General features: G+C 41.2%; 1 protein-coding gene across 1 annotated transcript in view; it reads left to right on the top strand.

Annotated features, from left to right (window-relative positions):
- PDE11A (phosphodiesterase 11A) overlaps positions 1–27,616 on the top strand; it is a gene marked incomplete at both ends in the record, with an annotated part of 418,278 nt that overhangs the window by 354,526 nt on the left and 36,136 nt on the right. The window contains 4 exons of the mRNA XM_080689375.1: positions 5,660–5,737; positions 11,515–11,578; positions 19,567–19,641; positions 27,122–27,205. Coding sequence (XP_080545501.1) covers positions 5,660–5,737; positions 11,515–11,578; positions 19,567–19,641; positions 27,122–27,205 — 301 coding nt within the window. The remainder of the gene's footprint in view (positions 1–5,659; positions 5,738–11,514; positions 11,579–19,566; positions 19,642–27,121; positions 27,206–27,616) is intronic.

Below are 27,616 nucleotides of genomic sequence, written 5' to 3' on the forward strand. Positions count from 1 at the left end.
GCAAGTCAGTGAGACCCTGTTTCAAAATAAAGAATAAAAAATAGGACTAGGGGTGTAGCTCAGAGACAGAATGCCCCTGGGTTCTATCTCTAGTAACACACACACACACACACACACACACACACACACACACACACACACACAAGAAAAAACCCTTCTCTGTTCTGTGTTTTCAACTTCTACAGTTGCCTGCACTTAGCTAGTCACTGTATCAGAAAAGAAAAGTTGGTACCTAGTAAGGTGTTACAGACCAAAGAGCTTAACTCATTACTCTCTACCAAACATCCTAATATTTAAACAGAGCCTGATGGGTCAAGCCACCTAAACTCTTCTAATGGTAGGAAGGAAGATTTGGTCATTCAAGACACACTTCAAAGTCTTTCTATGCAGACTCTTCCCTACCTTCCCATCAACATGCCAAAACATCTGAATGGAAAATGAGAAATTCATCCAACTTTTTAATTTCTTCTTTGTGCCAGACGCCATGATGATTCTCATCTGTAGGGACCCAGACCCGGTAAGAAAGCGAGGAAGTAGTAACACTTCGTGGTGCAGGTGCTGTGGCCACAGCAACCGCAGGGAGAGACTGCACCGTCCTCCACCTTCACAGCTTCCTTGCCTGGTGATTACAATTTGACTAAACTGTTAGAGCCTTGTATTAGATCATCTTCTGCCATTTCCAATAGTTAGAGGAATCCTAGTCTGTCCATTTCTTCTTGCATTTGCCAATTTTGTTCATTCTACCATCAAAAAAAGCACAGCAACAAACAGGTCATTTCACATAGGGTCTTTGTGGGCCCTTATCAGTGCCAGTCTAAAACAAGGAGAAAATTCACTTCCAAATTAAATAGATGACTTCCCCCCCTTTAGTCATATTCACCAATATTAACATCTTCATATTACTTTTCTATTACTCTTTACAGTGCTTTTGTTCCAAATTTTCAGAAATCTTTCCAGGACCTACATTTAGCAGTTAACTGCAGACATACAATTTGCCTGTTAAGCAAGTTATAAGAACACTGGGAACACATGTATCTTCTTCCCCCCTGCATGCACCTTCCCTGTCCACACACATGCTCCTCCAGCTTCTGCATGGAAATTCTGGAGATTAAATGACAGGAGAGAATCACCATGATGATTAAAGTTTTGCCACCTTGGCAGTAAAGCCTTTCTAATATTCATAGACTTTTAGTGGTGTCAAAGAAGTTAGATGAATAGATAGATAAGGTAAGTGTGTGTGTGTGTTTGTGTGTGTGTAGATGTATACATTTATAAAAAAATACTGATTAAAATATACACAGGAATGGTGATATCTCATTTTACAAATAAAAGGTGCCTTGCAGATAAATTACAAACCAGAAAGATTTTCAACTTAGTGATGGGTGACTGGTAACCAATCTTTAGAATTATTTTTGAGGGTAATTTTAGCAGTTCAAATGATGCTTTTTTAAAGACTGCTATTTTTCTGAGTGGAACATATGTCAGCTGAGCCAGATAAAAGCCTAATAAAAACATATCTGATTATAAATGAGATTTTCCACTAAGTTGCTTTTCACTAGCTGAGGTGCTTGCCATTGTCCTTGAAACCCAAGGTTCCCAATGATCTGCTTGGGGAGTTAATGACATAGTTCCTCATGACAAAGGAGTGTGGATCTGGGGAATATTATATAATTTTGTGGATTTTTAAATATTCATTTTAACGGTCCCATATTCTCAAAAATGCTCTCTTTTCTAACAGACTCATACATGCTCATGCTCTTGGCTCTGTATAATCTACATACGCATAGATGCTAAAAGGAGCAGCTATCTGGGCAAACTCATTCCCCAAAGCACAGTGAATTTCCCTCTGTTGCTTTGTAATGATTGCCTTGAGGGAGGAGGTCAGACATAACAGCATCTGCAGCTTGAACCACCAACCTGGCCCGGAGCTATCTGCAGCTCTTCTTGGGAGCATTCCCATGTTAATGATGAAGAGACCCCTGTCTGTTTCTGCCTTGCCTGGTCCTGCCTGGTCACAGCAGCCTGCAAGTCCATCGCATCCCATGGGGTTGGCAGCCACCGCTGGGCACAGACTCACAGCATGGAAGGCTCTCTGACCCTGAAGGTTTATCCATAGCTTTCTGAGATTATCTCAGAGGCCAGAACTGGCACCTGGGAACTTGGAATCTACCTACATCTGCCTGAAACTGCCCTGGGACCCTGAGCAAATCACTTTACCTAGAGTTTCTTCACCTATAAAATAAGAGAATTTCAACAGATTTCTCTCATGAGTTCCATAAGGAACTCTCACAGTCTAAAACTACAATAAAAACTCAAACACAGAAGTCATTCTATGGCCCATCAATTTTACATATACATATATATACACACACACTTTTGTATATGTTAAAAAAATTTAATGCACTTTGGTTTAAACCTTAAGACACACACACATATATATATATATATATATATATATATATATATATATACACACAAATTCACTTACACACAAATTCACAAGGAGACATATACAAGATTGTTCATAGCAGCATTATATTTAGTAATAAGAAAGATGAAAATAATTTAATGTTTCATCATGAGGAAATGGACAAGTAAACAGTGGTAGCCAGGCATGGTGGCACATGCTTGTATTCCCAATACTTGGGAGGCTGAGACAGGAGGATAGCAGATTCGCGGACAGCCTCAGCTAATTAGTGAGGCCCTTTGCAACATAATGAGACCCTGTTTCAAAATAAAGAATAAAAGTAATGCTGAAGGTGTAGCCCAGAGTGAGAATGCCCCTGGGTTCAATCTCCAGTACCACAGAAGAAAGAAACGAACAGTGGTGTAATACATGCTATGCTACACATCAGTGAAAAAGAACAGCCAAGATTTATATATAACAGTGCGGATGAATCTCACAAGCACCAACTGATAAAAGCAAATTGCCAATGAATATATACATGATGATGATATTATTATATAAAGTTTCAAACATGCAGAGCAATATTAAGAGATGGCCATCTTGTGTTGGGCGGGAGGACACAAAAGCAACAGTACAGATGCCCAGGACCCCAGCAAGGCTGATAGAGCATCTCCGCTGGATGACAGGTGGATGTTCTGTGTTTAAAATGTAGTGCTTATATCTTTTTTAAAATATTAAATACACATAAAATTTATTCTGTGATCTTTCCATAATATTACTTCAGAATCCTTTTGTAGCCTTACAAAAATTATTAACCCTATCTCCTAATCTGTGGATAAAAAAATTTTCAGCATCTTTTTAAAAGTTCCATGCACTTTGGTTTAAACTTTAAAACATGTTGGCTATTTATGTGGGGTCAAATATATTGCCAGATTATGATGTATCTAGTTCCACCAGTGACCAGACTCCTCGTGGGATTTTGCAGTGCTGGGGATCAAACCTAGGACTTCACACATGCTAGACAAGCACTTTACCACTGAACTATATCCCCCAAAATATATTTCTTGTGTTTAATTTGATCAATTTATGCTATGCGGAGCCGGGCGTGGCGGCGCACGCTTGTAATTCCTGCACTTAGGAGGTGGAGACAGGAGGATCATGCAGGTTCGAAGCCAGCCTCGCTGGCTTAAGAGACCCTGTTTCCAAATAAAAAAGTACAAAAATAGGTCTGGGAGTGTAGCCCGGAGGTAAAAGGGTTTCCAGGAATCCCAGTACCACCAAAATAAAAAAATAAATGCTATGCAGGAATACCTTTATTTTCTGAGGTCATAGCCAAACCTTGGGACAACAGAGCAAATAGAACCTATCAAAAAACAGCCGCACCGTGGCAGTGGGTCAAATGAAAAAGATGGTAGTTACATAAAGAAAAGGTATACTCACACCTGCTCACTCAGAGAAAATAGGGTGCTTGGCCCGTTCATGCTCCTAAGGCCATCTATGCAGGTTGCCTTGGGGATTGTCCCGTGTAGTCCTAGGGCCTGGACCTGTATCCACCTGAAGGGGTAGATCCAGGACCTGCTTCTGTGTCAATCTGCCCTCTCAGGTAAATTGATGAGTTAGTCTAACCAACTGAAAAGAAGGCCATAGTTGGTCAGTTGGAGCCTGGCTCACCAGGCCAGACAGGGGGGAGCCAGTAGTTCTCAGCATCATGTCCTTTGTCCCTCAAGCTACGATGGGCCAGCTCTAAGCTGTTCAATTCCTCTCTGATTTCCACCATAAGTGATATGTCATGATGGTATTTTCCAAAGTATATTTCTTCAAACATCTGTGCTGCGGCATCTGTGGTTAAATAAGGTTAAGTCACTCCCTCAGTGTTTCTCAGAGCCTTCCCAAGGCTGATGTGGACGGGGTCTCTCAGGGAGCCCATTGCAGGCAGCTTTTCTCAAAACTACCTGGCCAGGACATTCTTCTGCAGGGAGCAGCTCTTAAGACTGGCATTGTGTGGGAAGTGCTTTGAGGAAAGGTGTGTTAAGATTCTTTAAATGTTCTTGAAAAGTGCCCATAGGGTGAAAATTTGAAAAATGATTCTTAAAATGATGATCCTTTATTTTTTCTTTTTGCCATAAAAATAAAAATCTGTATAACTAGATTATAGGAAAGTTCTTAAAATCAAAATGTCATTCTATTTTCACAACTTTAAGATATGCCTCCTCGAGCCAGATGCAGGGGTGCACGCCTATGATCCCAGTACTTGGGAGGCTGAGACAGGAGGACGGAAGGTTCAAGACCAACCTCAGTGACTTAGCAAGACCCTCAGAAAATTAGACCCTGTTTCAAACTAAAAAGTAAAATAGGGCTGGGGTGTAGCTCAGAGACAGGTTTGATCCCCAGTACCACACACCAATAAATAAATAAATTAAATAAATAAATAAATAAATCCTTTGTCCTTTTCTTATCTACACATCTCCAAATGTATATCCATATATCCATAGTGTGTGTGTGTGTGTGTGTGTGTGTGTGTGTGTGTGTGTGTTCAGAACACTTAAAATGTGCAGACACTATGCTACATGCTTTGCATATGTCTTCTTGTTTAATCCTCACAGTAACTCTGAATTAGCAAATACAATCCCCATACTGAGCACTAGGGAACTGAGGCTCAGAGGGTTTAAGTCACTCCCCAAAATTGCACAGCTAGTCGGTAACTGAGACACTATTTAAACACAGTCGCTTTCCAACCCCATATCCTCTACATTTAAGCAGTGAAATGTTGACATAGTTATTTTCTCACATGGAAAACAAATATTTATCTTGAATTTACTACCAGGGAGTCTGTCTTATCTTAGATCATCAGACAGCTCAATTCTATGCTGAATATAAGAGCGCATTGGGAAACTGTCCGCTCTTTCTATTCGTCCTTTCCTCCCATCTCTGACTTTCAGTGAGTGTCACAGGGCTTCACGGCACATAATCCTAAACATCGCACTGAATTGTTTCCTGTTTTATGGCTCTATAATCTCCTCTGCTGTAAATACATTCAGAAATGATTGTGGCTTTTTCTTGAAGCCTCCACATTTTTAAAAAAGTGATTTATTTTGATAGTGCTTTAGCCTCATGATTTCAAATATTAAGTTACTTGGTTCAGGTGGTCTTATATTTTCTCCATAAATGTGTTTATGTCACCCCGCAGACTGAGAAATTTCATTCTGGCTTTTTTTCTTTCTTTCTTTCTTTCTTCATTTGATTTTCCTGCAGGAGGAGAACTGAATTCTTTGAACTTGTCAGTAAAGGAGAATATGATTGGAACATCAAAAATCATCGTGATATATTTCGGTAAGAAAAAGCTCGGGTTTATGTGTTTTTTCATTACTTGAACATTTAGCCACGCTTTTCTGACAGTGCTCAGAGCATGTAAATGATTCTTAAAGTAACAAATCTTAGCTTACGTTCAAAACATCCTGAAATTTGTTGAATAACTAGAGACAAGATAAAGAATGTCTTTTACCTTATAATTTATTATATCTTTGCCTCCTCTCTATAAAGCTCTCTTTGAAATCAGAAAATGATATTCGAATTAGTTTGGTTTCAACAAACTATGATTTCTACTTTTTCCTGAGGGTAGAGAGGTGCAAATAGGAAGAAGAATGAATTTTTGAACCCTAGAAACCCAGAGTAATTCAGCACAAAGGATAACTACTTTGTTTGAGCCTTCTTTGTCTTTAGGGAGGGCTAACTTTGCTTTTCTTTAGAGAGATAGAAACAATTTTGGTGGGGAGACAAGGAGCCTGTCCTAGACTGCATGGGCCCCCTTCCCCGGGGTTTAGAGAGGTCAGCAGCAGCCCTCTGCTGCAGCCTTCTGCAGCCTTCTGGATGGGGAGGCACATCCCTCCTCCTCTCTCACCCAGCCCTCCCACTGTCTCCACCTCTCCCACCCTGTTCCTCCTGAAGTCTCTTTCCTCTCTCTCATGCTGGGTTTCTTGGGAAGTGTGTGAGGCCGGGGTTAGGGCACCTTGTGTCTGTTCCATAAGCAGCCCCACTGGGATCCCGACTACAGCCCCTGTCTATGTGGCCTCTGCCACCGTGTCGGAGCACAGGCTCGCTGCCCCTTCCCTCTGCAGCAGTCTTCCTGACATCATCTCCCAAGCCCTCTCTCAATCTATACCCTCGGCCCTTTTTATTTTCTAGTTTGGAAAAGGATCTTGCTAAGTTGCTGAAGCTGGGCTCAAGCTTGCGATCCTTCTATCTCGGCCTCCCAAGTATTGAGATCCCAGGTGTGCGTGTGCCACCTTGCCCGGCTGAAAGCTGTATTTCTCACCCATCTTAGTGTTCTCCTTCCTTGCATACCCACGCTTCATTTTCATACTCATTTTCTTGTGACAGAATTTATTTCTTTTATATAAGTTTTTTATTTTGTGAGTAAATCTACGAATATATTTTTCTTTAATAAATTAAGTCACAACAGAATCACCCCCAATCTCCTTGAGACCCACATCCATTTCCCATCCCGGTTACATAGCTAATTTTGTTATCAATTTGTTGCACCTCTCCCAACAATTTGCCATTAGGTACCTGTTCACCCTTAGGGGGGAAAAATGCCACTTAGTATAAAATGTGTGTTGTTTTATTTTATTGTAGATAATAAATTTGCATACAAATCTGAACTTGCTTTTCAACTTAATTCTGTCTTGTAGTTCTTCACATGTCCACACCTCCTTACCTCTCTCTTATCATCACATAGTTTTCCAAAATATGGAGATACCCCAGAGTACTTAGCCATTCTCTACTGAGGGATTAAGTCTCCAAAACCTTATTTCCTCTCCTTTAGAAAGCGGCCAATCACCTCCTGGGATCAAGCTCTGTGGCCTTTCTTCCCTGCGAGCTCCTTCCTTAATGTCTCAGATTCTGCAGAGCAATCCTTTCCTAGTTTGGGGGCCTTTTTTCTGACCCTTACGTCCCCTCTTTGTCCTTGGCTAGCCCTTGACCTCCCCACCACCTCTGGAGGAGAGTTCTGTCCTCTAAAGACCTAGTTTAGATTCCCTCCCCTGGTTCTGCCACATCCCCGTGATGTTAACTACCATTTTCTCAAATGACTGCAGCTCATTTCCTGGGCCTAGACTCTCTTCTGAGCTTCACTTCTAAAATGGCAGTTGTCATTCAACATCTCCATTTGACTTTTTCCTCTAGAAGGTTTCAAACATTTTTGGCAAAAAAAAAAAAAAAAAAAAAAAATTAGAAAGAAATACTTTATTTGGAAGCATAGCATGTCAAAATAGAGGTGTTCTGGGTGCCCTCACTGCCCTGCTGCATGGCTGGACTCTGAGCCTGGTGCCCTGAGGGTAGAGCTCTACAGAAGCACTATCAGTGGAAAATTTTAAAATAGTAATCAAAGCAAACAAAAGCCAGTTTGCTTTTTATCATCCCCATATGCCAACAGTTCTGAACAAAGTCCAGGATGAGCTACTTCTTCCTGAAGAAAAAAGCCTTTAAGGTATAAATTTGAGCAGTTGTTGAAGATAAGAATAACTGGCATGACAGCTTCAGATTAGCACGCATTTATTAGTTATCCTTTCATTGTCCAAGTGCAGTGCAGTAAGCAGAATCCAAGAGAGCCCATCCCAGTCGGTCAGCCCGGCTCAGGTGGCCCCGCTACTCGCTACTCGCTCTCAAGAGTTCCTTCCTGGGGTGAACGGCTTGCTCTCGCTCCGCTGGTGTGCTTTGTGTCTCCAGCCTCACAGAGCCCCTGCCTCACACAGTAGAGGCAGGAAAAGCAAGGATAACCCCATAATGGAAAAAAGATAAACATAGCTTGAGTTCTTTCTATCCAGTCTTTTTTTGTGTGTGGTTTTTGTTTAAAAAAATATATTTTTTGTGTATGGTACCAGGAATTGAACTCAGATGCATTCTACCTTTGAGCTACACCCCTGCCCAATTTTATTTCTTATTTGGAAACAGGGTCTTGCTAGGTTGATGAGAGTGTAACTACTCGCTTGAGGCTATCCTCAAACCTGTACTCCTCCTGTCTCAGCTTCTCAACCACCATGCCTGGCTGTTTTTAAAATGAAACACCATGAAAACTGCAACATATTATATCTTTGGCAAGTGAAAATTTCAGTTTAAACATACAATCTTTTACTGAATTTGATTATATCTGTAAAATTAAAGTTTCCTTTCACATTGCTGATTGTTTTTAAACTACATAACAAATCAAGGAGGTAATAATTATCACAGATTACTGAAACACTTTTGGCATACAGAGGAGAGAGGTATGTTAAAAATGGGAGGCTGAAACAGGAGGAACACAAGTTCAAGGAAAGCTTCAGCCACATAACAAGACTCTCAGCAACACAGTGAAACCCTAACTCCAAACAAACAAATAAACAAACAAATAAATATGGGTTGGGGTATATAGCTTGGAGGCAGAATGCACCTCAGTACAGTTCCCAGAAACACACACACACACACACACACACACACACACACACACACACACGTTTGCTGAGGGCATCAGATGTGCTGGGAACACTGTCCTTTTTTTCCCACCTTTTTTATAACAAAAATAGTGCCCTCCTTCTGGCAGACCATTTAATCACTAGCACTAAGCAGATTAACACAACTGTTAGTTGGGCTTGAATTACAGAGTTGGTAGAAAATCCCTCCCTGTCCTGTCACTGACAGAACTTTTGCTTCTTGGAGAGGTTCAATCTAAAAAAACAACACTGCAGGCTCCTCTCCTGCAGCTCCTTGCGCCTCTCACGCTGTCCCTGCCTCTCTGCTCGCCCTGCCCTTCCTCCTTGTGGGCTCTCATCAGTGTGCTCCCCGCTGCTCTCCCTCCTTCCATTCTCTTCACATGCACCATCTGACGTTGTCTCCCTGAAAGTCTAGCTCGGTCCCAGCCTGCCCCAGCCCTTCCATCTTCCTCTGTATAGACTTTCTGCTCTGTTGGATTCATTGGAATATTCTCCTGTCAGACCTTATGGATTCCATTCCTAGCTTTCACACTCACTGGCTGCATCACCTTAGGCAAGTTACTTAACCTTTCCCAGTGACAATTTTGTGTGTGTGTGTGTGTGTGTGTGTGTGTGTGTGTGGTACTGGGAATAGAACCCATGGGTATTCAACCTCCGAGCAACACCCCCAGCCCTATTTTATATTATTTATTTTCAAACAGTGTCTCACTGAATTGCAAAGAGCCTCACTAAGTAGCTGAGGCCGTCTGCGAACCTCGATCCTCCTGTCTCAGCCTCCCAAATGCTGAAATTACAAGTGTACGCCACCATGCCCGGCTCTCAGCAACAATTTTTTTGAACTGTAAAATGGAGATAAAAACAGTATCTCTGTCTCACATAGTAACTATGTCAATCACTCTGAAGTGGTTGCTCAATAAATACTAGCTTTTAGAATTATACTCATCTAAGCACTTAGATACTTAATAAATTGGTCAATTGATGAAGACAATATGATTTTGAAAAGTAAATTCCAAATGACTAATCAAATATAGCCTAAGTAATCATCCAAGCTAAGATATAAGTAGGCAACCTCACAGAGATGATTTCTTATCCAGGAGACAGGATAGAGCCGGCTGTGGTACCCGCCATCTTGTCTCCTTGGTTGCCATCAGCACCCAATGTGAGAGGCATCGGAGTGCAGCAAGGGGTGCTGGGGCAGCCTTCTGATAAACACAGAATCCTGAGTCTTTTGCTCACCTGGGGAAGGTGACTTTCTCTTTCCATACATCTGCTTACCTCCTTGTAAACAAGGATAGCAGTATCTACCTACCCCTGGGGGTTTGGACGAGGATTCCTTTAGCTACTAGTTAGTCATTGGTTAGGCGAACACCTAGAGAAGAGGGCTCATGAAGGGCACGGTCTAAGCACTCTTTACAAAAGATCAAAGATAAAGAACAGACTGGTGCTTCTCCCTCTTCATACTTAACGTGGAGATGTTCAGAATTCTGTTTCCTGATGCAGCTCCAGCCCCAGTGCCTGAGCTGCTGAGGCTGCTGCTGTCTGCTAGTGCCTTGAATGCCCTATTGTTATCTGTGACTCTGCCTGTTCCCTGGAGGGGTTTCCAGGGGAAGTTACATATACACCCCCACCTACCTTGGAGGTCGCTGGGCCATCTGGGCAGCAGACCTGTTTCCAAGGCATTAGGATCCGTCAGGGTATAAAATGTTAACCCCTGGCAGCAGCAGGCAGCCCTCTGACCTCTAGCCGCACACCCCTTTCTTCCAGGAGCAGTCAGCCAGGATGTGATTTCTCAGCTCAAACGCTGATGGCTTTTCACCACATGCTGCTTGTTTGAGCCCAAAGAAAGCAGATTTAGAACAAAGAATGTGCTTACCCCCCCCCCAACACCACATTTTCACAAATAATGTGAAATAAAGCACCTGGACTTTGCACAATTTGAATTGTTCCCCATGTTTCCGTGGTCTAGTGTGAATCCCAGTTAAGTCTGCCTCTCTAAAAGCGTATTCAAATCATTCCCTGTGCTTTCGGATGCTCTCAAATTAAGGAAAGCTGTAGCAGAGTGTGTTTCTTTTTCACAATGCCTATAAAACATGGTGGGAGCCAGGTAGTAAACCGGAGTGAAGCAGCGTGGCTCTCACCCGTAAATCTCAGCACTATGGAGTCCATGAAAGCGAAGGCGCTCCCTGTGTGGTGTGTGTGTGCCTGGCCTCCTCCGTGCGGCTTTCCTCCATTCCCATCAATCAGTTGTAAACCTGCAAATAGATTCATCGGCCATATATGGAGTGTTATATCCTGATTCCCTTGCTTATAGTTAGAAAAAAACATTGCCCATTATAAATTATTTTACACAGCGCTTGCTTAGCTAGCTCAGGTACAGAGCAAGCAGTGCTTTGCTTTCCTTGATTTGCTACAGACAAAACAAAAGGGCCAGGAGGATGTGTGGGGGCCTTGTCTTCCTCAGCAGCAGTGTGGCTGTGCTGGAGATGCTCCACAACGGGACTCTACACAGTGCTGCCCCTTGTCGAGAGAAAGAAGGTGTGAGCTGGCCTCAGTCTCTTGTATTTATTTATGTATCTAGTATGGGTTTGTTTAGGAATGCAACAAAAGATTATTCAGGCTGTTTTGTTTGGTTCTGTTTTTCAGATCAATGTTAATGACAGCCTGTGACCTTGGAGCCGTGACCAAACCGTGGGAGATCTCCAGACAGGCGAGTGGTGATTAATGGCAGGCTCAGCAGAGGAGGGACTGGAGGGGGCAATATTCCCAGAGCCCTGACTACCAGGCAGGAGAGCCTCGTCAATTTGCATCAGTATTAGCTGGTGTAAAAAAACAGCAGCAGGCTCAGCCAGCTCAGTTTATTATGCATGTGCAGTCTTTTCTCCATCCTGCTTTTACTGAGCAGTAATAGTTCTGATTCTGTAAGATTTTCAAAATGTGCTAAGTCTGAATAACACCTTGGCCATTCTTCAGTGTTTCAAAAGATGGTGTTTTTGAAAAGCTAATCATGTCCTAGCAAAAGATCCTGTTTTTCACATCTGCAAAAAAAAAAAAAGAATTGTATATTTCTTTTCAAATACTATTTAGACATCAGAGGGCTCAATAGTCAAAGTACGTACTATCCAATTTTTTTTTTTTTTTTTTTTTTTTGGTGGTACTGGGGTTCCTGGAAGCCCTTCTACCTCCGGGCTACGCTCCCAGACCTATTTTTATAGTTTTTTTTAATTTGGAAACAGGGTCTCTTTAAGCCAGCACAGCTGGCTTCGAACTTGCGCGATCCTCCTGTCTCTGCCCCCCAAGCGCAGGGATTACAAGCGTGCACCACCACGCCCGGCTGTACTATCCAATTTAATTTGTACCAAATAGTCATGACCTTATATCAATCTGTTCTTGATCCCCCCAAATATTAGTTTTATAACACTAATAGTTTTCAATCAATAGCTACCCAATTGAAGATCCTTGATTACTGATAGCACTTAGGAATGAATAACTCTTTAAGTGTTTTCTCCCTTTTTAGAATTTTATTTATTTTTGGGGATAGAGTCTTGCTATGTTGCCCAGGCTGGTCTCAAACTCCTGGGCTCAAGTGATCCTCCTGCCAAAATCTCCTAAGTTCAGGGACTACTGATGTGCTCTTTAAGTTTTATGAGGCACCTACTGAAAGGCCTGTAACAGTAACTTGGTATCTTGAGACTCGGCATTTTAGAAAAATAAGATGCATCCATATTTCAATATAGGTATATTTAATGTAATGGGCCACATATGGGCTTCACAAAGATACCAGGTCCTAATTCCCCAAACCTATAAACTTTGCTATAGAGGGAAAGGATGCCTTTGAAGACGTGATTAAAGTAAAAATCTGAGATCCTCACTGAGGTAATTACCCTAGATTATCCAGCTGGGCCCTACATCCAACCATACGTGTCCTTAAAGAAAAAGCAGAAGGCAGAAGAGATTCAGAAGAGAGAAGATCATCTGCAGGTGAGGCAGAGATTGGAATGATGCAGCCATAAGCCAAGGAATGCTGGCAGCCACCAGAAACTGGAAGAGACAAAACCAGATTTTCTCCTAGAGCACAGTCCTGCCAACACCGTGGTTTCTACTCAGTGAACTGATAAACTCCCAACCCCCAAACTATGAGAGAAAAAATTCATTGTCTTTGCCAACTAGTGTGTGGTAGTTGGAGCTTTAGGAAATGAATACCATTTATTATCCTCATTTCACAAGTGGGAAAAATAAAAGCTGAGCCGGGCGTGGTGGCGCACGCCTGTAATCCCAGCATTTGGGAGACTGAGACAGGAAGATCACGGTTTGAGGACAGCCTCAGCTACTTAGTGAGGCCCTTTGCAACTCAGCGAGACCCTGTTTCAAAATAAAGAATACAAAATTGGGCTGGGGGCATAGGTCGAAGGTAGAATGTCCCTGGGTTCCATCCCCAGTACCCCCCCACCCCAAAAAAAGAAAGAAAATGAAATTTAAAAAGGCTAAATAACCTGAGAGTCTACAGCTAGTAGATGACAGAGCTAAGAACAGATCCTAGATTAGGCTCCAAGCCTCCTTCAGTGTGTGTGTGTAACTGGGGATTGAACCCAGGGGCATTCTAACTCTGAGCTATACTCCCAGCCTTATTTTATTTCTTATTTTGAAACACTGTCTCCCTAAATTGCTGGGGTTAGCTTTAAATCTGCAATCTTTCTGTCCCAGCCTCTCAAGTACTGAGATTACAAGCGTGTACCACCACATCTGGCCATGCCTGGCCTGGCTGCCTTCATGCTTAATAATGTTTTATGCTTTTCTATACAGGGTTCATCAATCAGCACTTTTATATAATGCAAATGTGTTAGAATAGACTATATTATCACTTAACCCCAAGCCTGACTACCCCAGTTTGCCCTTCTACTCACCAAAGCCATGAGGCACTCTCCCCATGCAGAGAAAATAGACTCATCCTCTCTCCTCATGGAAGACAGTCCAAATGTCTCGCCAGCCTAGGCATCAAACTCCAAGTCCAGAATCTCTGAATGATAGATGTCCATCTCTACAAAATGTCTGGATACAAATTAAAGACCTACACAAGCCTGTAACCCCAGTATTCAGAAGGCTGAGACAGAAGGATCACAGGTTCGAGGCCAGTCTTAGCAATTTAGCAAGGTCCTCAGCAATTTATTTCAAAATAAAAAATAAAATAGGGCGAGAGGTAGAATATCGTCATGTTCAATCTTCACTACACCCCCCCAAAAAAGACCTCCACATACCCAAGACACAGCGTCTCACATCTACTCCAAACACAAATACCCATGATTAAACTTCCATTCAGCGAGGGAAGATAAGAGCAGCCTGTGTGAATGGTCTGTGGCTCCCACAATTTCACAGCCCACTGGACATTCCCACTCCCTTGGGGGCTCTCCATGGTGCTACAGCCGACTCCCCGGGAGAGGCTTCCCAGTTCATTACTTTTGTGGCCTTCAGGTCCTTCCCTAGGAAATCACTCCCTTTCCATTATCCTCCTAGGCCTTTCCTGCAGCGCGAGCAGCTTTCCCAGCCTGCCTCTCACCTAAAGTAGGCCGAGGGCCCAAGACTTGCTTTTCACTGTCGCAGGATCATGGACGTTTTAGCCTTAACATTCTCTTTAACATTTTGTTGGTTTTTTATATTTTTATATCTTTTTTTTTGTACTAGGAATTGAAACCCAAGTCATTCTATCTCTTAGCTGCACCCTGAACCCTATTTTATTTTATTTTACTTACTTATTTATTTATTTTTGGTGGTACTGGGGTTCCTGGAAACCCTTCTACCTCCGGGCTATGCTCCCAGACCTATTTTTATACGTTTTTATTTGGAAACAGGGTCTCTTAAGCCAGCGCGCGGCTGGCTTCAAACCCGCGCGATCCTCCTGTCTCCGCCTCCCAAGCGTGGGGATTACAAGCGTGCGCCACCGCGCCCGGCTTTTATTTTATTTTTGAAACAGAATCTCACTAGGTTGCTGGGAGTCTCTCTAAATTGCCAAGACTAGTACTAGTCTGGAACCTGCAATCCTTCTGTCTCGGCCTTGCTAGTACTGGGATTACAGGAATGTACCACCACACCCAGCAATTTAGGGAGACAGTGTTTCAAAATAAGAAATAAAAAAAAGGCTGGGAGTATAGCTCAGAGTTAGAATGCCCCTGGGTTCAATCCCCAGTTACACACACACACACACACACACACACACACACACACACACACACTGAAGGAGGCTTGGAGCCTAATCTAGGATCTGTTCTTAGCTCTGTCATCTACTAGCTGTAGACTCTCAGGTTATTTAGTCTTTTTAAATTTCATACTTTTTATAGCTTTCTATATCTTTGATTCTGGTCATTTTCATTTGTCGATGACCACACACACAGTTCTTTTCTATACAAAATCTTAGATTTTCTGATTTTTTTTGCTTTCTTATATTCAGGAATAGAAAAATAGAGTAAATATATATTTTCACTTTTATGTCTTAATTCCTAGTACTCTGGGACTCACAGGCGTCAGTGAGGTAACTGTGCACTTCAATCACATCTTTGAGATATTTCTGTCCAGTTAAAAGAATATGCTGATCATCACCTAATTCAATCAGAGTTTTTAACTATGGTGTGCTGACCATATCTTTAATTAGATTCTTCTTGTGAGACTGAATCTTAACTGACATTTTTTCTTTAAAGCATACCTTAAGTTGAATTTTTATGGTTTAAACCTGAGAAGTGGCTTCATCTTCCATCTCTACAAGACCTTGTACTTTTCTGAGATCATTCATTCCTAGTTATAAACCTGCCAATCTTTTTCTAAGCTCACATCTGGTAATACCTAGAAATACAGTCAGTAGCAAATATTGCTTGCTACTAAGATTCTGTTTTCTAATCTCTTCTCCTAAGACTGTAAGTTTATTAAGAACACTATTGGCTTTATTCCAGTGCTAATCATATAAAATTGTGTATCACAGATTGTCATCCAGTAGCTTTCTATCTGATACCTGATTTCCCCAAACTGATGCCACATATTTCAGAGCCTATCTTTCTCTTTTCTTCCTTCCTTCCTTCCTTCCTTCCTTTCTTTCACATTTGTGGGGTTTTTTTTTTTGCTGTGTGTGTGTGTGTGTGTGTGTGTATGTGTGTGTGTGTGTGTGTGGTATTGGGGATGGAACTCAAGAGCATTCTAGCTCAAGATAAACCCTAAGCATTCTCTTCCCTTGTTTGTTTTACTGAAGCAATCTCTCACTACTGCTGAATGTCTTGCTGTATTGCTGAGGCTAGTCTTGAACCCGTGATCCTCCTGTCTAGGCCTCCCAAGTACTGGGATTACAAATGTGTACTACTATTCCTGGCATTTTTCTTTAACAACAGCACTTTCCTTCCATTTAAATTTGTTTTATTAGTCAAGGCTAGGCTAGACTTTGCTGGAATAACAAGTACATTATGAACTTTCAGTGGCTTAACACAAAGGAGGTTTATTTTTGTGCTCACATCATGGTCTACCGCAGATTGGGCAGTTTTCCTACAGAGCTCTCCTCAGGTGGACCTCTGGCTTTCATTTCAGTGTGACATATATGAAGGCACAAAAAGTCACATCAAGCAGAGTAACTGAAGAATTTCCATGGTTGGGCAGCATTTCAACATCTCTGTCCATCATGTAGGAAGGTGGAGTTTGAGAACAGACTAGAGAAGAGGAGGGTGGCTCTTCCAGGCATTTGGGGAAATTTAATATGATGGGGGTATGCTATAATAAAGGAAAGTGGACAGAGAGGTGCAGAGTGGGAAGTTAGGGGATCTGGGACTAAAACAGAGATGATGGGACAGGGAATGGGGTGAGGTTCCAGGGCTCTCAGGAACCCCAGTGAAAGGTATAGAATTAGAGAAACAGTAGCCACCAGGAGAGTGACAGGGCAGCCGCTCTTGGAAGAAACAGTTTCTGTGCTGATATTTTAAATCAAGTTGGGAGGCCCAATAGTTGTATGTAGGCAATCTTCTTGGCCACTGGTATAAACATTATTTTATTTTTAGGATGTGAAGTTCTGCTGATACACACAGAAAATAAGAATTCAGAGAAATAAAACATAAAATCATGTTCAGTTTTTTACAAATGTTTCCATCAGAAATTGTGTCATGGAAACCAGACGTGGTGGCACGCTTGTAATCCCAGCATTTGGGAGGCTGAGACGGGAGGATCACGGTTCACAGACAACCTCAGCTACTTAGTGAGGACCTTTGCAACTCAGTGAGACCCTATTTCAAAATAAAGAATAAAAAATAGGGCTGGGGGTGTAGCTCAGAGGTAGAATGCCCCTGGCTTCCATCCCTAGTACAAGAAAGAAAGAAAGAAAGAAAGAAAGAAAGAAAGAAAGAAAGAAAGAAAGAAAGAAAGAAAGAGGGAAGGGAAGAAAGGAAGGAAGGAAGGAAGGAAGAAGAGATCATGTCATGGTACTAAGCTAGAGGTCTTATTCACACTTATCTCCAAATTGAGTAAGTTATTTTCAAAACAATACTCAATCCTTGATTTTAGGAAACATTTGGACAGAACAACAAAAGCGTCTTTAAGAACACAAATGTGTTTCTAACTTCCTGGATGTTGATTTTTAAAGAACTCCTTTTCAAGCTGTTTTTTCTCTAGGTTTATTCTACTTACCCTTCTGCACATATGAGTGTGAGCGTGTGGATTCCCTGGTGACCCCCCAAGGCCTCATTAGCATTTCAGTTTTCTTATTTAAAAAAATTTAATCAGGAGCCAGTTAATGTTCCTGATTGAGATTTTAAGTACAAACAAAATGGTGGCACAAGCCAAGCAGTGAGAGCACAGGAGGCCTGTCCAGGACCCTTAGGACAAGACTTGGTTTTCATCTCTTTGCTCTCTGGCAGTTGCAGACCTTTGCAGGACTCCGCCTTGCCTGGGGCACCTGATGTGCACAGTTACATTCTCTCATGCCAGAGACCCAGCTTTAGAGCCAGCTGAGGGAGAGTACCGGGAACTGAGTTAATAAGGCCAGACCCCAGGGGGACCATGGGACCATTTCTTTTTTAAAGGCAAGGACTGAGAAAGAAGAGAGAGAGAGAGAGAGAGAGAGAGAGAGAGAGAGAGAGAGAGAGAGAGAGAGAGAGAGATCTGAGGCCCTGAAATGAAAGGTAGAGACTGGAGAGGGGAGAAATGAATCAAGTCCTAGATAACAAGCAACAGACAGGAGATAACTGAAGTCAGAGAGAGCAGGGGAAGAGGACTCTGTGAATCGCTTTCAACTACTCTATGCCAGTTGACTTCTTGAAAGGAACCTGTGTGTGCTGGTGTGAATGTTAGAAATCTGAACATACTGGGTATTCAGTTTCTTTATAAAAACTGCACACTTGCTACCCTCAAATCTGTGCATGTTTGTACATGTATGTGCGTTTGATGTAATGTTGAAATTTTATGTATGAGCCCTCTCTTGACATACGCTTAAGTAAGTTCTCTTAATTCTACATACTTGACCAAAATAATCTCTCCCAAATGAAAAAAAAAAAATCTTTGTAACAAAAATATCTTTATAGTGGGGAAAACCTAGTTTGAGATCCAGGTCTTCTTGTCATTAATTGTTTAGGATGGCTTTTCTACTCTTCCACTATTTTCTGAATCCAACTAGTTCATTCAGAGATTTCTTAAAGGCACTCACCACAGTGTTGTTGAAAAATACCTGTCCAACACTTATCTGTTATATCAGTCTGCTTTCCACGGACTATATCCTTAGAAGTACAGACTTGGGAAAGAAAAAGCAGGCTGCTATTCATCCACGCAAATGGATGAGAGGTATGAGAAGAAAAGCTTCTGTGTTTTGGGGTAGAACAACCATTCCATTGTGCTGTACCAACTAGAGCCTATCATAAGTTAACAATTTGAGTACATAGATTCAGACTGCCTAAAGATCGTGTTCTGCAAAGTATATCAACACACTTTTAAAGTCTGGTATGAACCAGGAAGCTAGCATCATTCTGCCTCTTGATTAAAATTGCTACCCTAGGAAGCAGAGGGGTGCTCCTGGGGGCAGCCCAGAATGCACACAAATACTGGTAGGGAAGGAGCTCAGGGGTTCTTGTGGAGGCAAGATGAAGCCAGACTAAGAGAAAATATGCAGCAGTAAAGTATCTATATGGACACAACAACAACAACAACAACAACAACAACAAAAAGTTGGCTTATGTAATAATATGTAATATTACTATAAGTTATTATTTGCTTCATCTTTCTGTATAAGAATTTTCCATAACCGCCTATTGGCAGTATCTAAGAACACACTGCACAGGTTCTCCTCATTAAAAGGAAATCAGCTTCATTGATCAAATTCTATAATACCTTTAAATACAAAGGGTTAATGTACTTCTTCATGTGCTATTTATCTATTTATTTTGTGGCACTGAGGATGCATTCTACCTCTGAGCTACACCTCCAGCCCTAATTTTTTATTCTTTGTTTTGAAACAGAGTTTCACTAAGTTGCAGAGGGCCACTAAGTAGTTAAGGCTGGCCTTGAACTGCCATCCTCCTATCTCAGCCTCCCAAATACTGGGATGACAAGCATGTGCCACCACTCCCAGTTTTCATGAGCTTTGTAAATGGTTGCCTGTGTAGAAGATAATTACCATGTACAGAAGGCAGAAGTAACTTCCAAGTCTCTAGTAAGTTACACATACATTAAAATATTTCTGTGTTTCAGGTGGCCGAACTTGTAACCAGTGAGTTCTTTGAACAAGGAGATCGGGAGAGAGCAGAACTTAAACTCACTCCTTCTGTAAGTTCACCTTTTTATTGCCATGAATCTACACTTTTGAATAACATTTTTTAAAATAACTCTGAATCACAATGTGAAAATAGGAAAGACTGAGAAGAGATTTAAGGAACTGTGGAAAGTTAAAAATTGTAATTAAACTGAAGTGCTAAACACTCTTATTCCCAGGTTTTTTATTAGGAGTGGTGAGCTACTTAACGAATGTTTGCTGAGCACCCACAGTGGGACAGGTAGGCACAAGGAGGACGTGCAAAGTGGGATTTGAATAATTCAAACCTCAGTGCTGGCATTTCACAGATGCCTACTTTAGATATACAGCAAAATATTAGAGGCAAGCTGTCCAACCATAAGGGGCTACGTTTTACTTTCCAATTTAGACATTTTTATATTCCAAAAGCAAAGCCGGCGTGGTGGCACACGCATTCGGGAGGCTGAGACAGGAGGATCGCAGTTCGCAGACAGCCTCAGCTAATACTTAGTGAGGCCCTTTGCAACTCAGTGAGACCCTGTTTTAAAATAAATAATAAAAAATAGGGCTGGGAGTATAGCTTGGAGGTAGAATGCCCCTGGGTTCCATCCCCAGTACCGCGCGTGCACGCGCGCACACACACACACACACACACACACACACACACACCCGAAGCAAACCATTTCAAACCTCTGTGTTTTCTCTTTGTTTGTAAAATAAAAGGTTTCACCTGGGGAACTCAGTTCTGAAGATTGGAATGCTATTTATGTTGGACTCATCATTCAATATTATTTGCAAACACTTGCAGGAGGTCAGGATATAGAGGACATAAATACCCGGGTCACAGCCGCAAGGATGGGGCATCCTCTTTATTCCTAATGAATGATTGTCAAAAAACATGCAACCCAACCATTCTGAGAGCAGTGCAAAGTATTTTAAAGCCTGGAAGCACAGCACAGTAGGTTCAACCGGATATGTCAACTGTCAAGAATGTCTTGTTATGAGGATTCAAATCACGTCTTGAACAGTCAAAGGCATTTTAAGGACTTTTAGAATTTTAAGACATCCTTCTTTGCTCACATTTAAAAGCAAGAAATAGCAGCAAAACCATGTCCTAGCTTGGAGAGCGTTGCCTGTTTGAAGGCAGAACTCACAGTCTTACTCATTGTGACTATTCTTAACCATTTGCTTACTTAGAGAAGGTCAGAAGCCTACGGAGATTGAAACATGTACCAATTATTTTTAGTTTTCAGAGCAACGTCTATGTATACAGTGTTCCAAATATCCCTTTTTTGGTGATATCGTCAATTTGGTGATAAAAATAAATATATTAGATTGGAATATATTTTGTGTATTACAACCTACACAACACAAATTACTCTCAGTTACATATTATTTTAAAAGCTTTTCCCTCCTTTAAAAAAGCATCTCAGAGGCATATTCAGAGGGTTTACAGTGCAGCACTACTACAAGTCATTTAATTAAGGGGAAAAAACCTGAGTAAATTACCAGTGTCCATGAGCTGACAGGTGTGGTAGTATGGCACAGAGGAGCCTTTATAGGCTCAGGTAAGATGTCACCTGAAGATATTAAGGAAAGACATAAATGAAATTAATTTTGTTAGAAACATAGCACTAAATGCTACTATTTCCTCACAAAAGGCTGCTTAACTCAGCTGGTAACTGATTACCTCTTGTGGGACAGGATGCTCCCTCATCAGTCCTTTATTAAACTTTTTTGGGGGGTAGGGGGACAGGTATTGAGCCCAAGAGCAACCTACCTCCATGCTACAGCCCAGACCTTTTTATTTTTATTTTTAAATTTTAAAATAATATCTCACTAAATTGAGGATCTTATTAAATTTCTGTGGCTGGACCGTGATCCTGCTGTCTTAGCCTCTCAAGTACGAGGATTACAGGCATATGCCAGCACGCCAGGCTCTCTTGTTATAAGTGCATGCACCCAGAGCTGATACCTGCTGTGTTCAAAATTCCCTGACTTTTAGGGAAAAATTTGCACCAAACCCCCTTCCCACCCCTGTGCCATGGTCCTAGAAGTCATCACAGTGATTTTATAAAGAAAAGACTAATCTGGACCACAGCCAGAAGGTCAACACTAGAAGCAGTGAGTCCGCTAATACAGTATGCCCGAGCACCTTCATGCATCAAGCAGGAGGCCAGGTACTGCATATCCAGCAATGAGCCTCATCTTGAGGGTTTACAGTGCAGCACTACCACAGGTCATTTAGTTAAGGAAAAAAACACGAGTGAATTGCCAGTGTCCGTGAGCCGACAGGTGCAACAGGACAGCACAAAGGAGCCTTTATTTTGAGCCTCATCTTGAGGCTTATTTTAACTGTTCATTTTGACTTTTTTAAAGAAGGGGAAAGCTTTTCAAATAATATGTTACTGAGAGTAATTTGTGTCATGCTAGGTTGTGATACACAAAATATATTCCAATCTAATATCTTTATTTTTATCGCCAAATTTGTGACATCACAAAAAAGAGAAATATTTGGAACACTGTATAAATAGATGTCACTTTGAAAACTAAAATTATTGGTGCATGTTTCAATCTCTGTAGACTTCTCACCTTCTCTAAGTAAGGAAAGAGTTAAGAATAGTCAAAATGGTGTCCAGCATGATACCATTTTGAGGCTCATTATAAGATGCACAATGTTGAAAAGGCAAAGCGCAGGACAATATGATACCTCACACTCATCTTTCTCTCGTCAAACATTGATTAAGAAATGGCCAGTCCAGAAATAAACCTTACAATTAATAGTCATTTAACTTCAACATGAATGTTAAAACAATTGAGAGGAAGAAGATAGTCTTTTCAACAAAGGTTGAGGGACAACTAGATACACATGGGAAGAAAGAATAAAGCTGATGCTCTACCTCTCATCATACCCCAAAATGTGGTTAAATTTGGTCATAGACATAAATGTAAGAACTAAAAAAGATAAAACTGTTAGAACAAAATCTAGGTATAATTCTTTTGAATTTTTTTTTAGCCATGTGCCTTAGGTATAATATCAAAAACACAAGAGACAAAAGTTAAAGTTATACAGAGATATTAAATTGAACTTCATCAAAATTAAATTGGACTTTTCCAAAATTAAAAACTTTTGTGCATCAAAAGATACCCTAAATAGCCGGGCGTGGTGGCGCGCGCTTGTAATCCCAGCATTCGGGAGGCTGAGACAAAGGATCACAGTTTGGGGATAGCCTCAGCTACTTAGTGAGGTCCTCTGCAACTTAGTGAGACCCTGTTTCAAAACAAAGAATAAAAACTAGGGCAGGGGGGTAGCTCGGAGGTCAAATGCCACTGGGTTCCACCCCCAGACCCGCAAAAAAAAAAAAGATATCATAAATAAAGTGAAAAGATTACAGAATTGGAGAAATTATTTATAAATTGTATATCTGATATGGGCCTACTGTTTAGAACTTTAAAAGAACAGTTATAACTCAATAATAGGAAGAGAAATAATTTTCAAAATTGGCAAAGGATTTGAATAAACTCATTTCCAGGAAAAATACTTAAGTTACATAAGCATATGAAAAGATTCATAAAACACTGGGTGTGGTGGCTCATGCTTGTAATCCCAGCATTTGGGAGGCTGAGACAAGAGGATCCCGTTTCACTGCCAGCCTCAGCTACTTAGTGAGGCCCTCTGCAACTCAGTGAGACCCTGTTTCAAAATAAAGAATAAAAACATAGGGCAGGGGTGTATCTCAGAGGTAGAATGCCCCTGGGTTTCATCCCCAGTACCTAAAAAAAAAAAAAAAAAAAATTAACAAAATCATTAGCTATCCAAAAAATGTACAAACCACTATGAAAAACAGCTCCCTACCCCCTATGAGGGCTATATTAGAAAGACAATAACAAGTGTCAATGAGATTAGGGAAAAATTGAAACTTCATATACTGCTTATGGGATTAAGTGTATAGCTGCTTTGAAAAACAGTCTGGCAATTCCTCAAAGCATTAAATATACAGTTACCACATGCCCCAGAAATTCTACTTCTAGGCATGCCCCACTCAAAAAGCAAAAGTACACATACACACAAAGATTTGCACGTGAACTGTTCGTAGCTACATAATTTATAATATCCAAAAAGTGAAAACAACTCCAACGGCCTTGAACTTTTTAATCAATGGATGAATGATTAAAACATGGTATAGCTATACAATGACTACCATTTAGTTAAAAACCGATGCAGTGCTGATGCAAGCTCTATGGATACACATTGAGCACATTATGCTAAGTGAAAGAAGCCAGTCATGGAAGACCACATGTCATATGGTCCTTTTATACGAAATGCATAGAATAGGCAAACCCATAGAGACAGACGCAGGGTAGTGCTTGCCTAACGCTGGAACCTTGGGGACAATGAAGAGTTTGTTGGTGTGAGGTTTCTGCTGGAAGTGACGGACAGGCTCTAAAATTTATCGTGGTGATAGCTGAACAGCCCTGTGAATACATTTAAATGACTGGATTTTAGCCAGGTGTGGTGGTGCATGCCTAGAATCCCAGTCCTCGGGGGGCCCAGGTAGGAGGATCACATATTCAAAGCCAGCATCAGCAACTGAGCAAGGCTCTCAGCAACTTAGAAAGATTGTTTTTCAAAATAAAAAATAACATAAGGCTGTGGGGGAAGCTCAAAAGTAGAATGCCCCTGGGTTCAGCCCCTAGTTACACACACACACACACACACACACCTGAATTCATTCATTCTTACTTTTCTTTTTCTTTTTTTTGTGTATGTGTGTGGTACTGGAATTGAACCCAGGGGCATTCTGCCTCTGAGCTATACTCTCAGCCATTTATTTATTTATTTATTTATTTATTTATTTATTTATTTATAAACAGGGTCTAACTAGGTTTCTGAGAGTTTTACTACTTGCTGAGGCTATCTGTGAACCTGTGATCCTCCTGTCTCAGCCTCCCAAGTACTGTGATCATAGGTATATGCCACCACACCTAGCTAAGCCTGAGTCTTTTTTTTTAAGTGTCTGTGTATAGAACCCACCAGAAAAATACTAAATAAATAAATAAATTGGATAGCAAAGAGGGCTATAGAGAAAATGAAGCAGAATTCTATGGTTTCGATATGGTATGACTGTGTCCCTCAAAGTTTCACATTTGGAAATTTAATCCCCATTATGTGCTAAGTGGTGCAAACTTAATCAACTGTAATATTTACAGGGAGATGATTAGGATTGGATAAGGTCATTGGGATGGGGCCCCTGTGATTGAACCCAGGTGGCTTTATAAGAAGGGAGGGAGAGAGCGGAAGACACACACATATACACACTCCTTGCCTTGGCCTGTGATGCCCTGAGCCACCTCACAACAACAAAAAGGCCATCACCAGATGTAGGCCTTTGCACCTCAGAACTGTGCGCTAATAAGAAAACCTCTTTTATTTACAAAGCTGCTCAGCCTTAGGTATTTTGTTATAGTAACACAAAAGGGACTATAATACACAGAATACTTTTGGAGCAAGTCATGTAACTTACAAGAGCTTTCGCTTTCTCTAGCATATTTCAGTCTTCTCCAAATCCCAGTCTTTGAAGTTTCCTGATCTTTCACATTTCACAGTACAAGACCAGGATGAGCAGCAGCAGTGGGAGGGGGTGACCTCTTCCCTTGTTTTCACATGTTGATCAGCTTTGACGTCACTGTGACCAAAATACCTGATAAGAACAATTTAGAGTGAGACATTTTATTTCCACTCACTATTTCAGAGGTTCCGTCCATGAATGGCTGCCTACAAAGCAGGAACATCATGCGGGAAGGGCATGGCCAATGAAAGCATCTCAGTTTGAGAGAGAGAGCAGGAGAGAAAAAGCCAGATATAATCCAAGGCCATGCCCCCATGAACTACTTCCTCCAGCCACAGCCTACCTGCCTGCAGTAAATTTAAATTATTAATCCATCAGTGGATTAACTTACTGATGAGGTTAGAGCCCTCATGATTCAATTATTTTACCTCTGAACATTGCTACATTATCAATACATGGACTGTTCTCGAGAACATTTCATATCCAAACAATAATACAAGCATGTTCCCTAGGTTTGGCAGCTACTGATTTCTGCCCCACTGTTGTTCATAAGTAGGAAGGATACCAGCATTTCCAACATCTCTCAACCAAGGGGATGGCTTGGACCTGCCCTCGTGGCCCATAAGGCTACCAAAATGATATCAATGCCACATTTTATCTGGAGGAAAGACACCAAGTACTCTATGACAGTAAGGCTAGGCAAGTCATTACCAGGCAGTGCAGTCTTCCAAGTCAATAAGTAGCTTCTTAGGCTCCTACCTTATTCTTTTTTTTTTTTTTTTTTTTTTTTTTTGGTGGTAGTACTGGGGATGGAACCCAGGGGCCTTCTACCTCTGGGCTACACTCCCAGACCTATTTTTATATTTTTTACTTGGAAACAGGGTCTCTTAAGCCAGCTGAGGCTGGCTTCGAACCTGCGCAATCCTCCTGTCTCAGCCTCTCAAGCACGGGGATTACAAGCGTGCGCCACCACGCCCAGCACTTTTTTATTTTTTTTAATCTTGATACTGGGGATTTAACCTAGAAGAATCCTAGCTCTGAGCTACCTCTAGATCTTTTTATTTTTTATTTTGAATTGGGGTCTCAATAAGTTGCTGAGGGTCTTGTTAAGTTGCTGAGACTGGTCTTGAACCTGTGATTCTTCTAAGCCTCCCAAGTACTGAGATTACAGGTGTGTACCACCATGCCTATCTACTGGCCTTATTCTTTAAAAACAAAGGGAAGGACATTTTTTACTGGAGTAGAATTGACTGTGTTTAACCCTCTAGTTCCAACTAATGGTTATCCTTGCCACCTCTTTCCAACAAACATATGATACTTCTTTTTCTCAAAAATATACCTAAATTATAGCAAACACTATAGCATCGTAGAACTTAAAGGCTGGGAATGAAGAATGAATGTGTGCCTCCCACTGTTATCCACCCATTGACAGATAAACACTTGGGAATTTATTAATGATAGAACCTTATGGTCAAACTAAAACCTCACCCTAAAATTTTAATGTAAATGGTTTCACTTTAAAATAAGATTATCTTTAGGATCTTTTCTGATTCATCCCATTCTATACCACCATTTCACTACAGAAATAAAAGCCTGCATTATTTTTGTGACAATAAAATATATTTCTTTCCCCTTGACTTGTACCCAATTCCCAGTGATCTGATGACTTGATTCAGTAGCAGTTACCTATATCTAAAGACAGATTTTGGCCCCAAGGAGCTGCATGCTATGAAGTTCAAATAAATTCACTTACAGATCTCATAAAAAGAAGTGAAAATACTTTATTTTTCATCATAGATAAAGGAAAAGAAAATATGTGTAAAGATTGGTTGTGATTTGTGAAGTGTTCAGCTGGCAAAAATTGGACGATTGTGGCAAAGATTTTGACAAAGCACCTGTAAAATACTCCAGTGTAATAAAGCTAAGTTCTCCTCCCCTATTCTAGGCTATTTTTGATCGGAACCGGAAAGATGAGCTGCCTCGGTTGCAACTGGAGTGGATTGATAGCATCTGCATGCCTTTGTATCAGGTAATCTTGGTTTGGGAGAGCCATGGGCCTAGGCTGAGCCAGAAAAGGAAGAGTACGCAAATGGCACTTTCAGAAGCATTTGTTTTTGGACACCCTTCCAGGGTGTCTACAGTGCTATAAACTCAGCTGCACTTGGTCTTTTCTTAGGGGGTCAGAGACCTGACTTTTTGACAACTTTCTAGGACATAATCTCCATGGGCCTCATTGTCTTCACGTGTAAACTAGAGATAATATTTTATCTCAGCATTTCCCAAAATGTGCCCCCATGGAACTGTGTATGATCTAATAGTCACTTCTCCACAGCTTTCAGGCCCAACAACTAAGAAAATTCCTGTGCATGTTAAAATATTAAAGGCTTGGAAAGGTTCTGCAGGAAAGAAACACATTTAATGTTAACTCCGAATTTCTCAA

The sequence above is a fragment of the Muscardinus avellanarius genome (genome assembly GCF_963383645.1).
Source record: "Muscardinus avellanarius genome assembly, chromosome: 2".
Taxonomy (NCBI): domain Eukaryota; kingdom Metazoa; phylum Chordata; class Mammalia; order Rodentia; family Gliridae; genus Muscardinus; species Muscardinus avellanarius.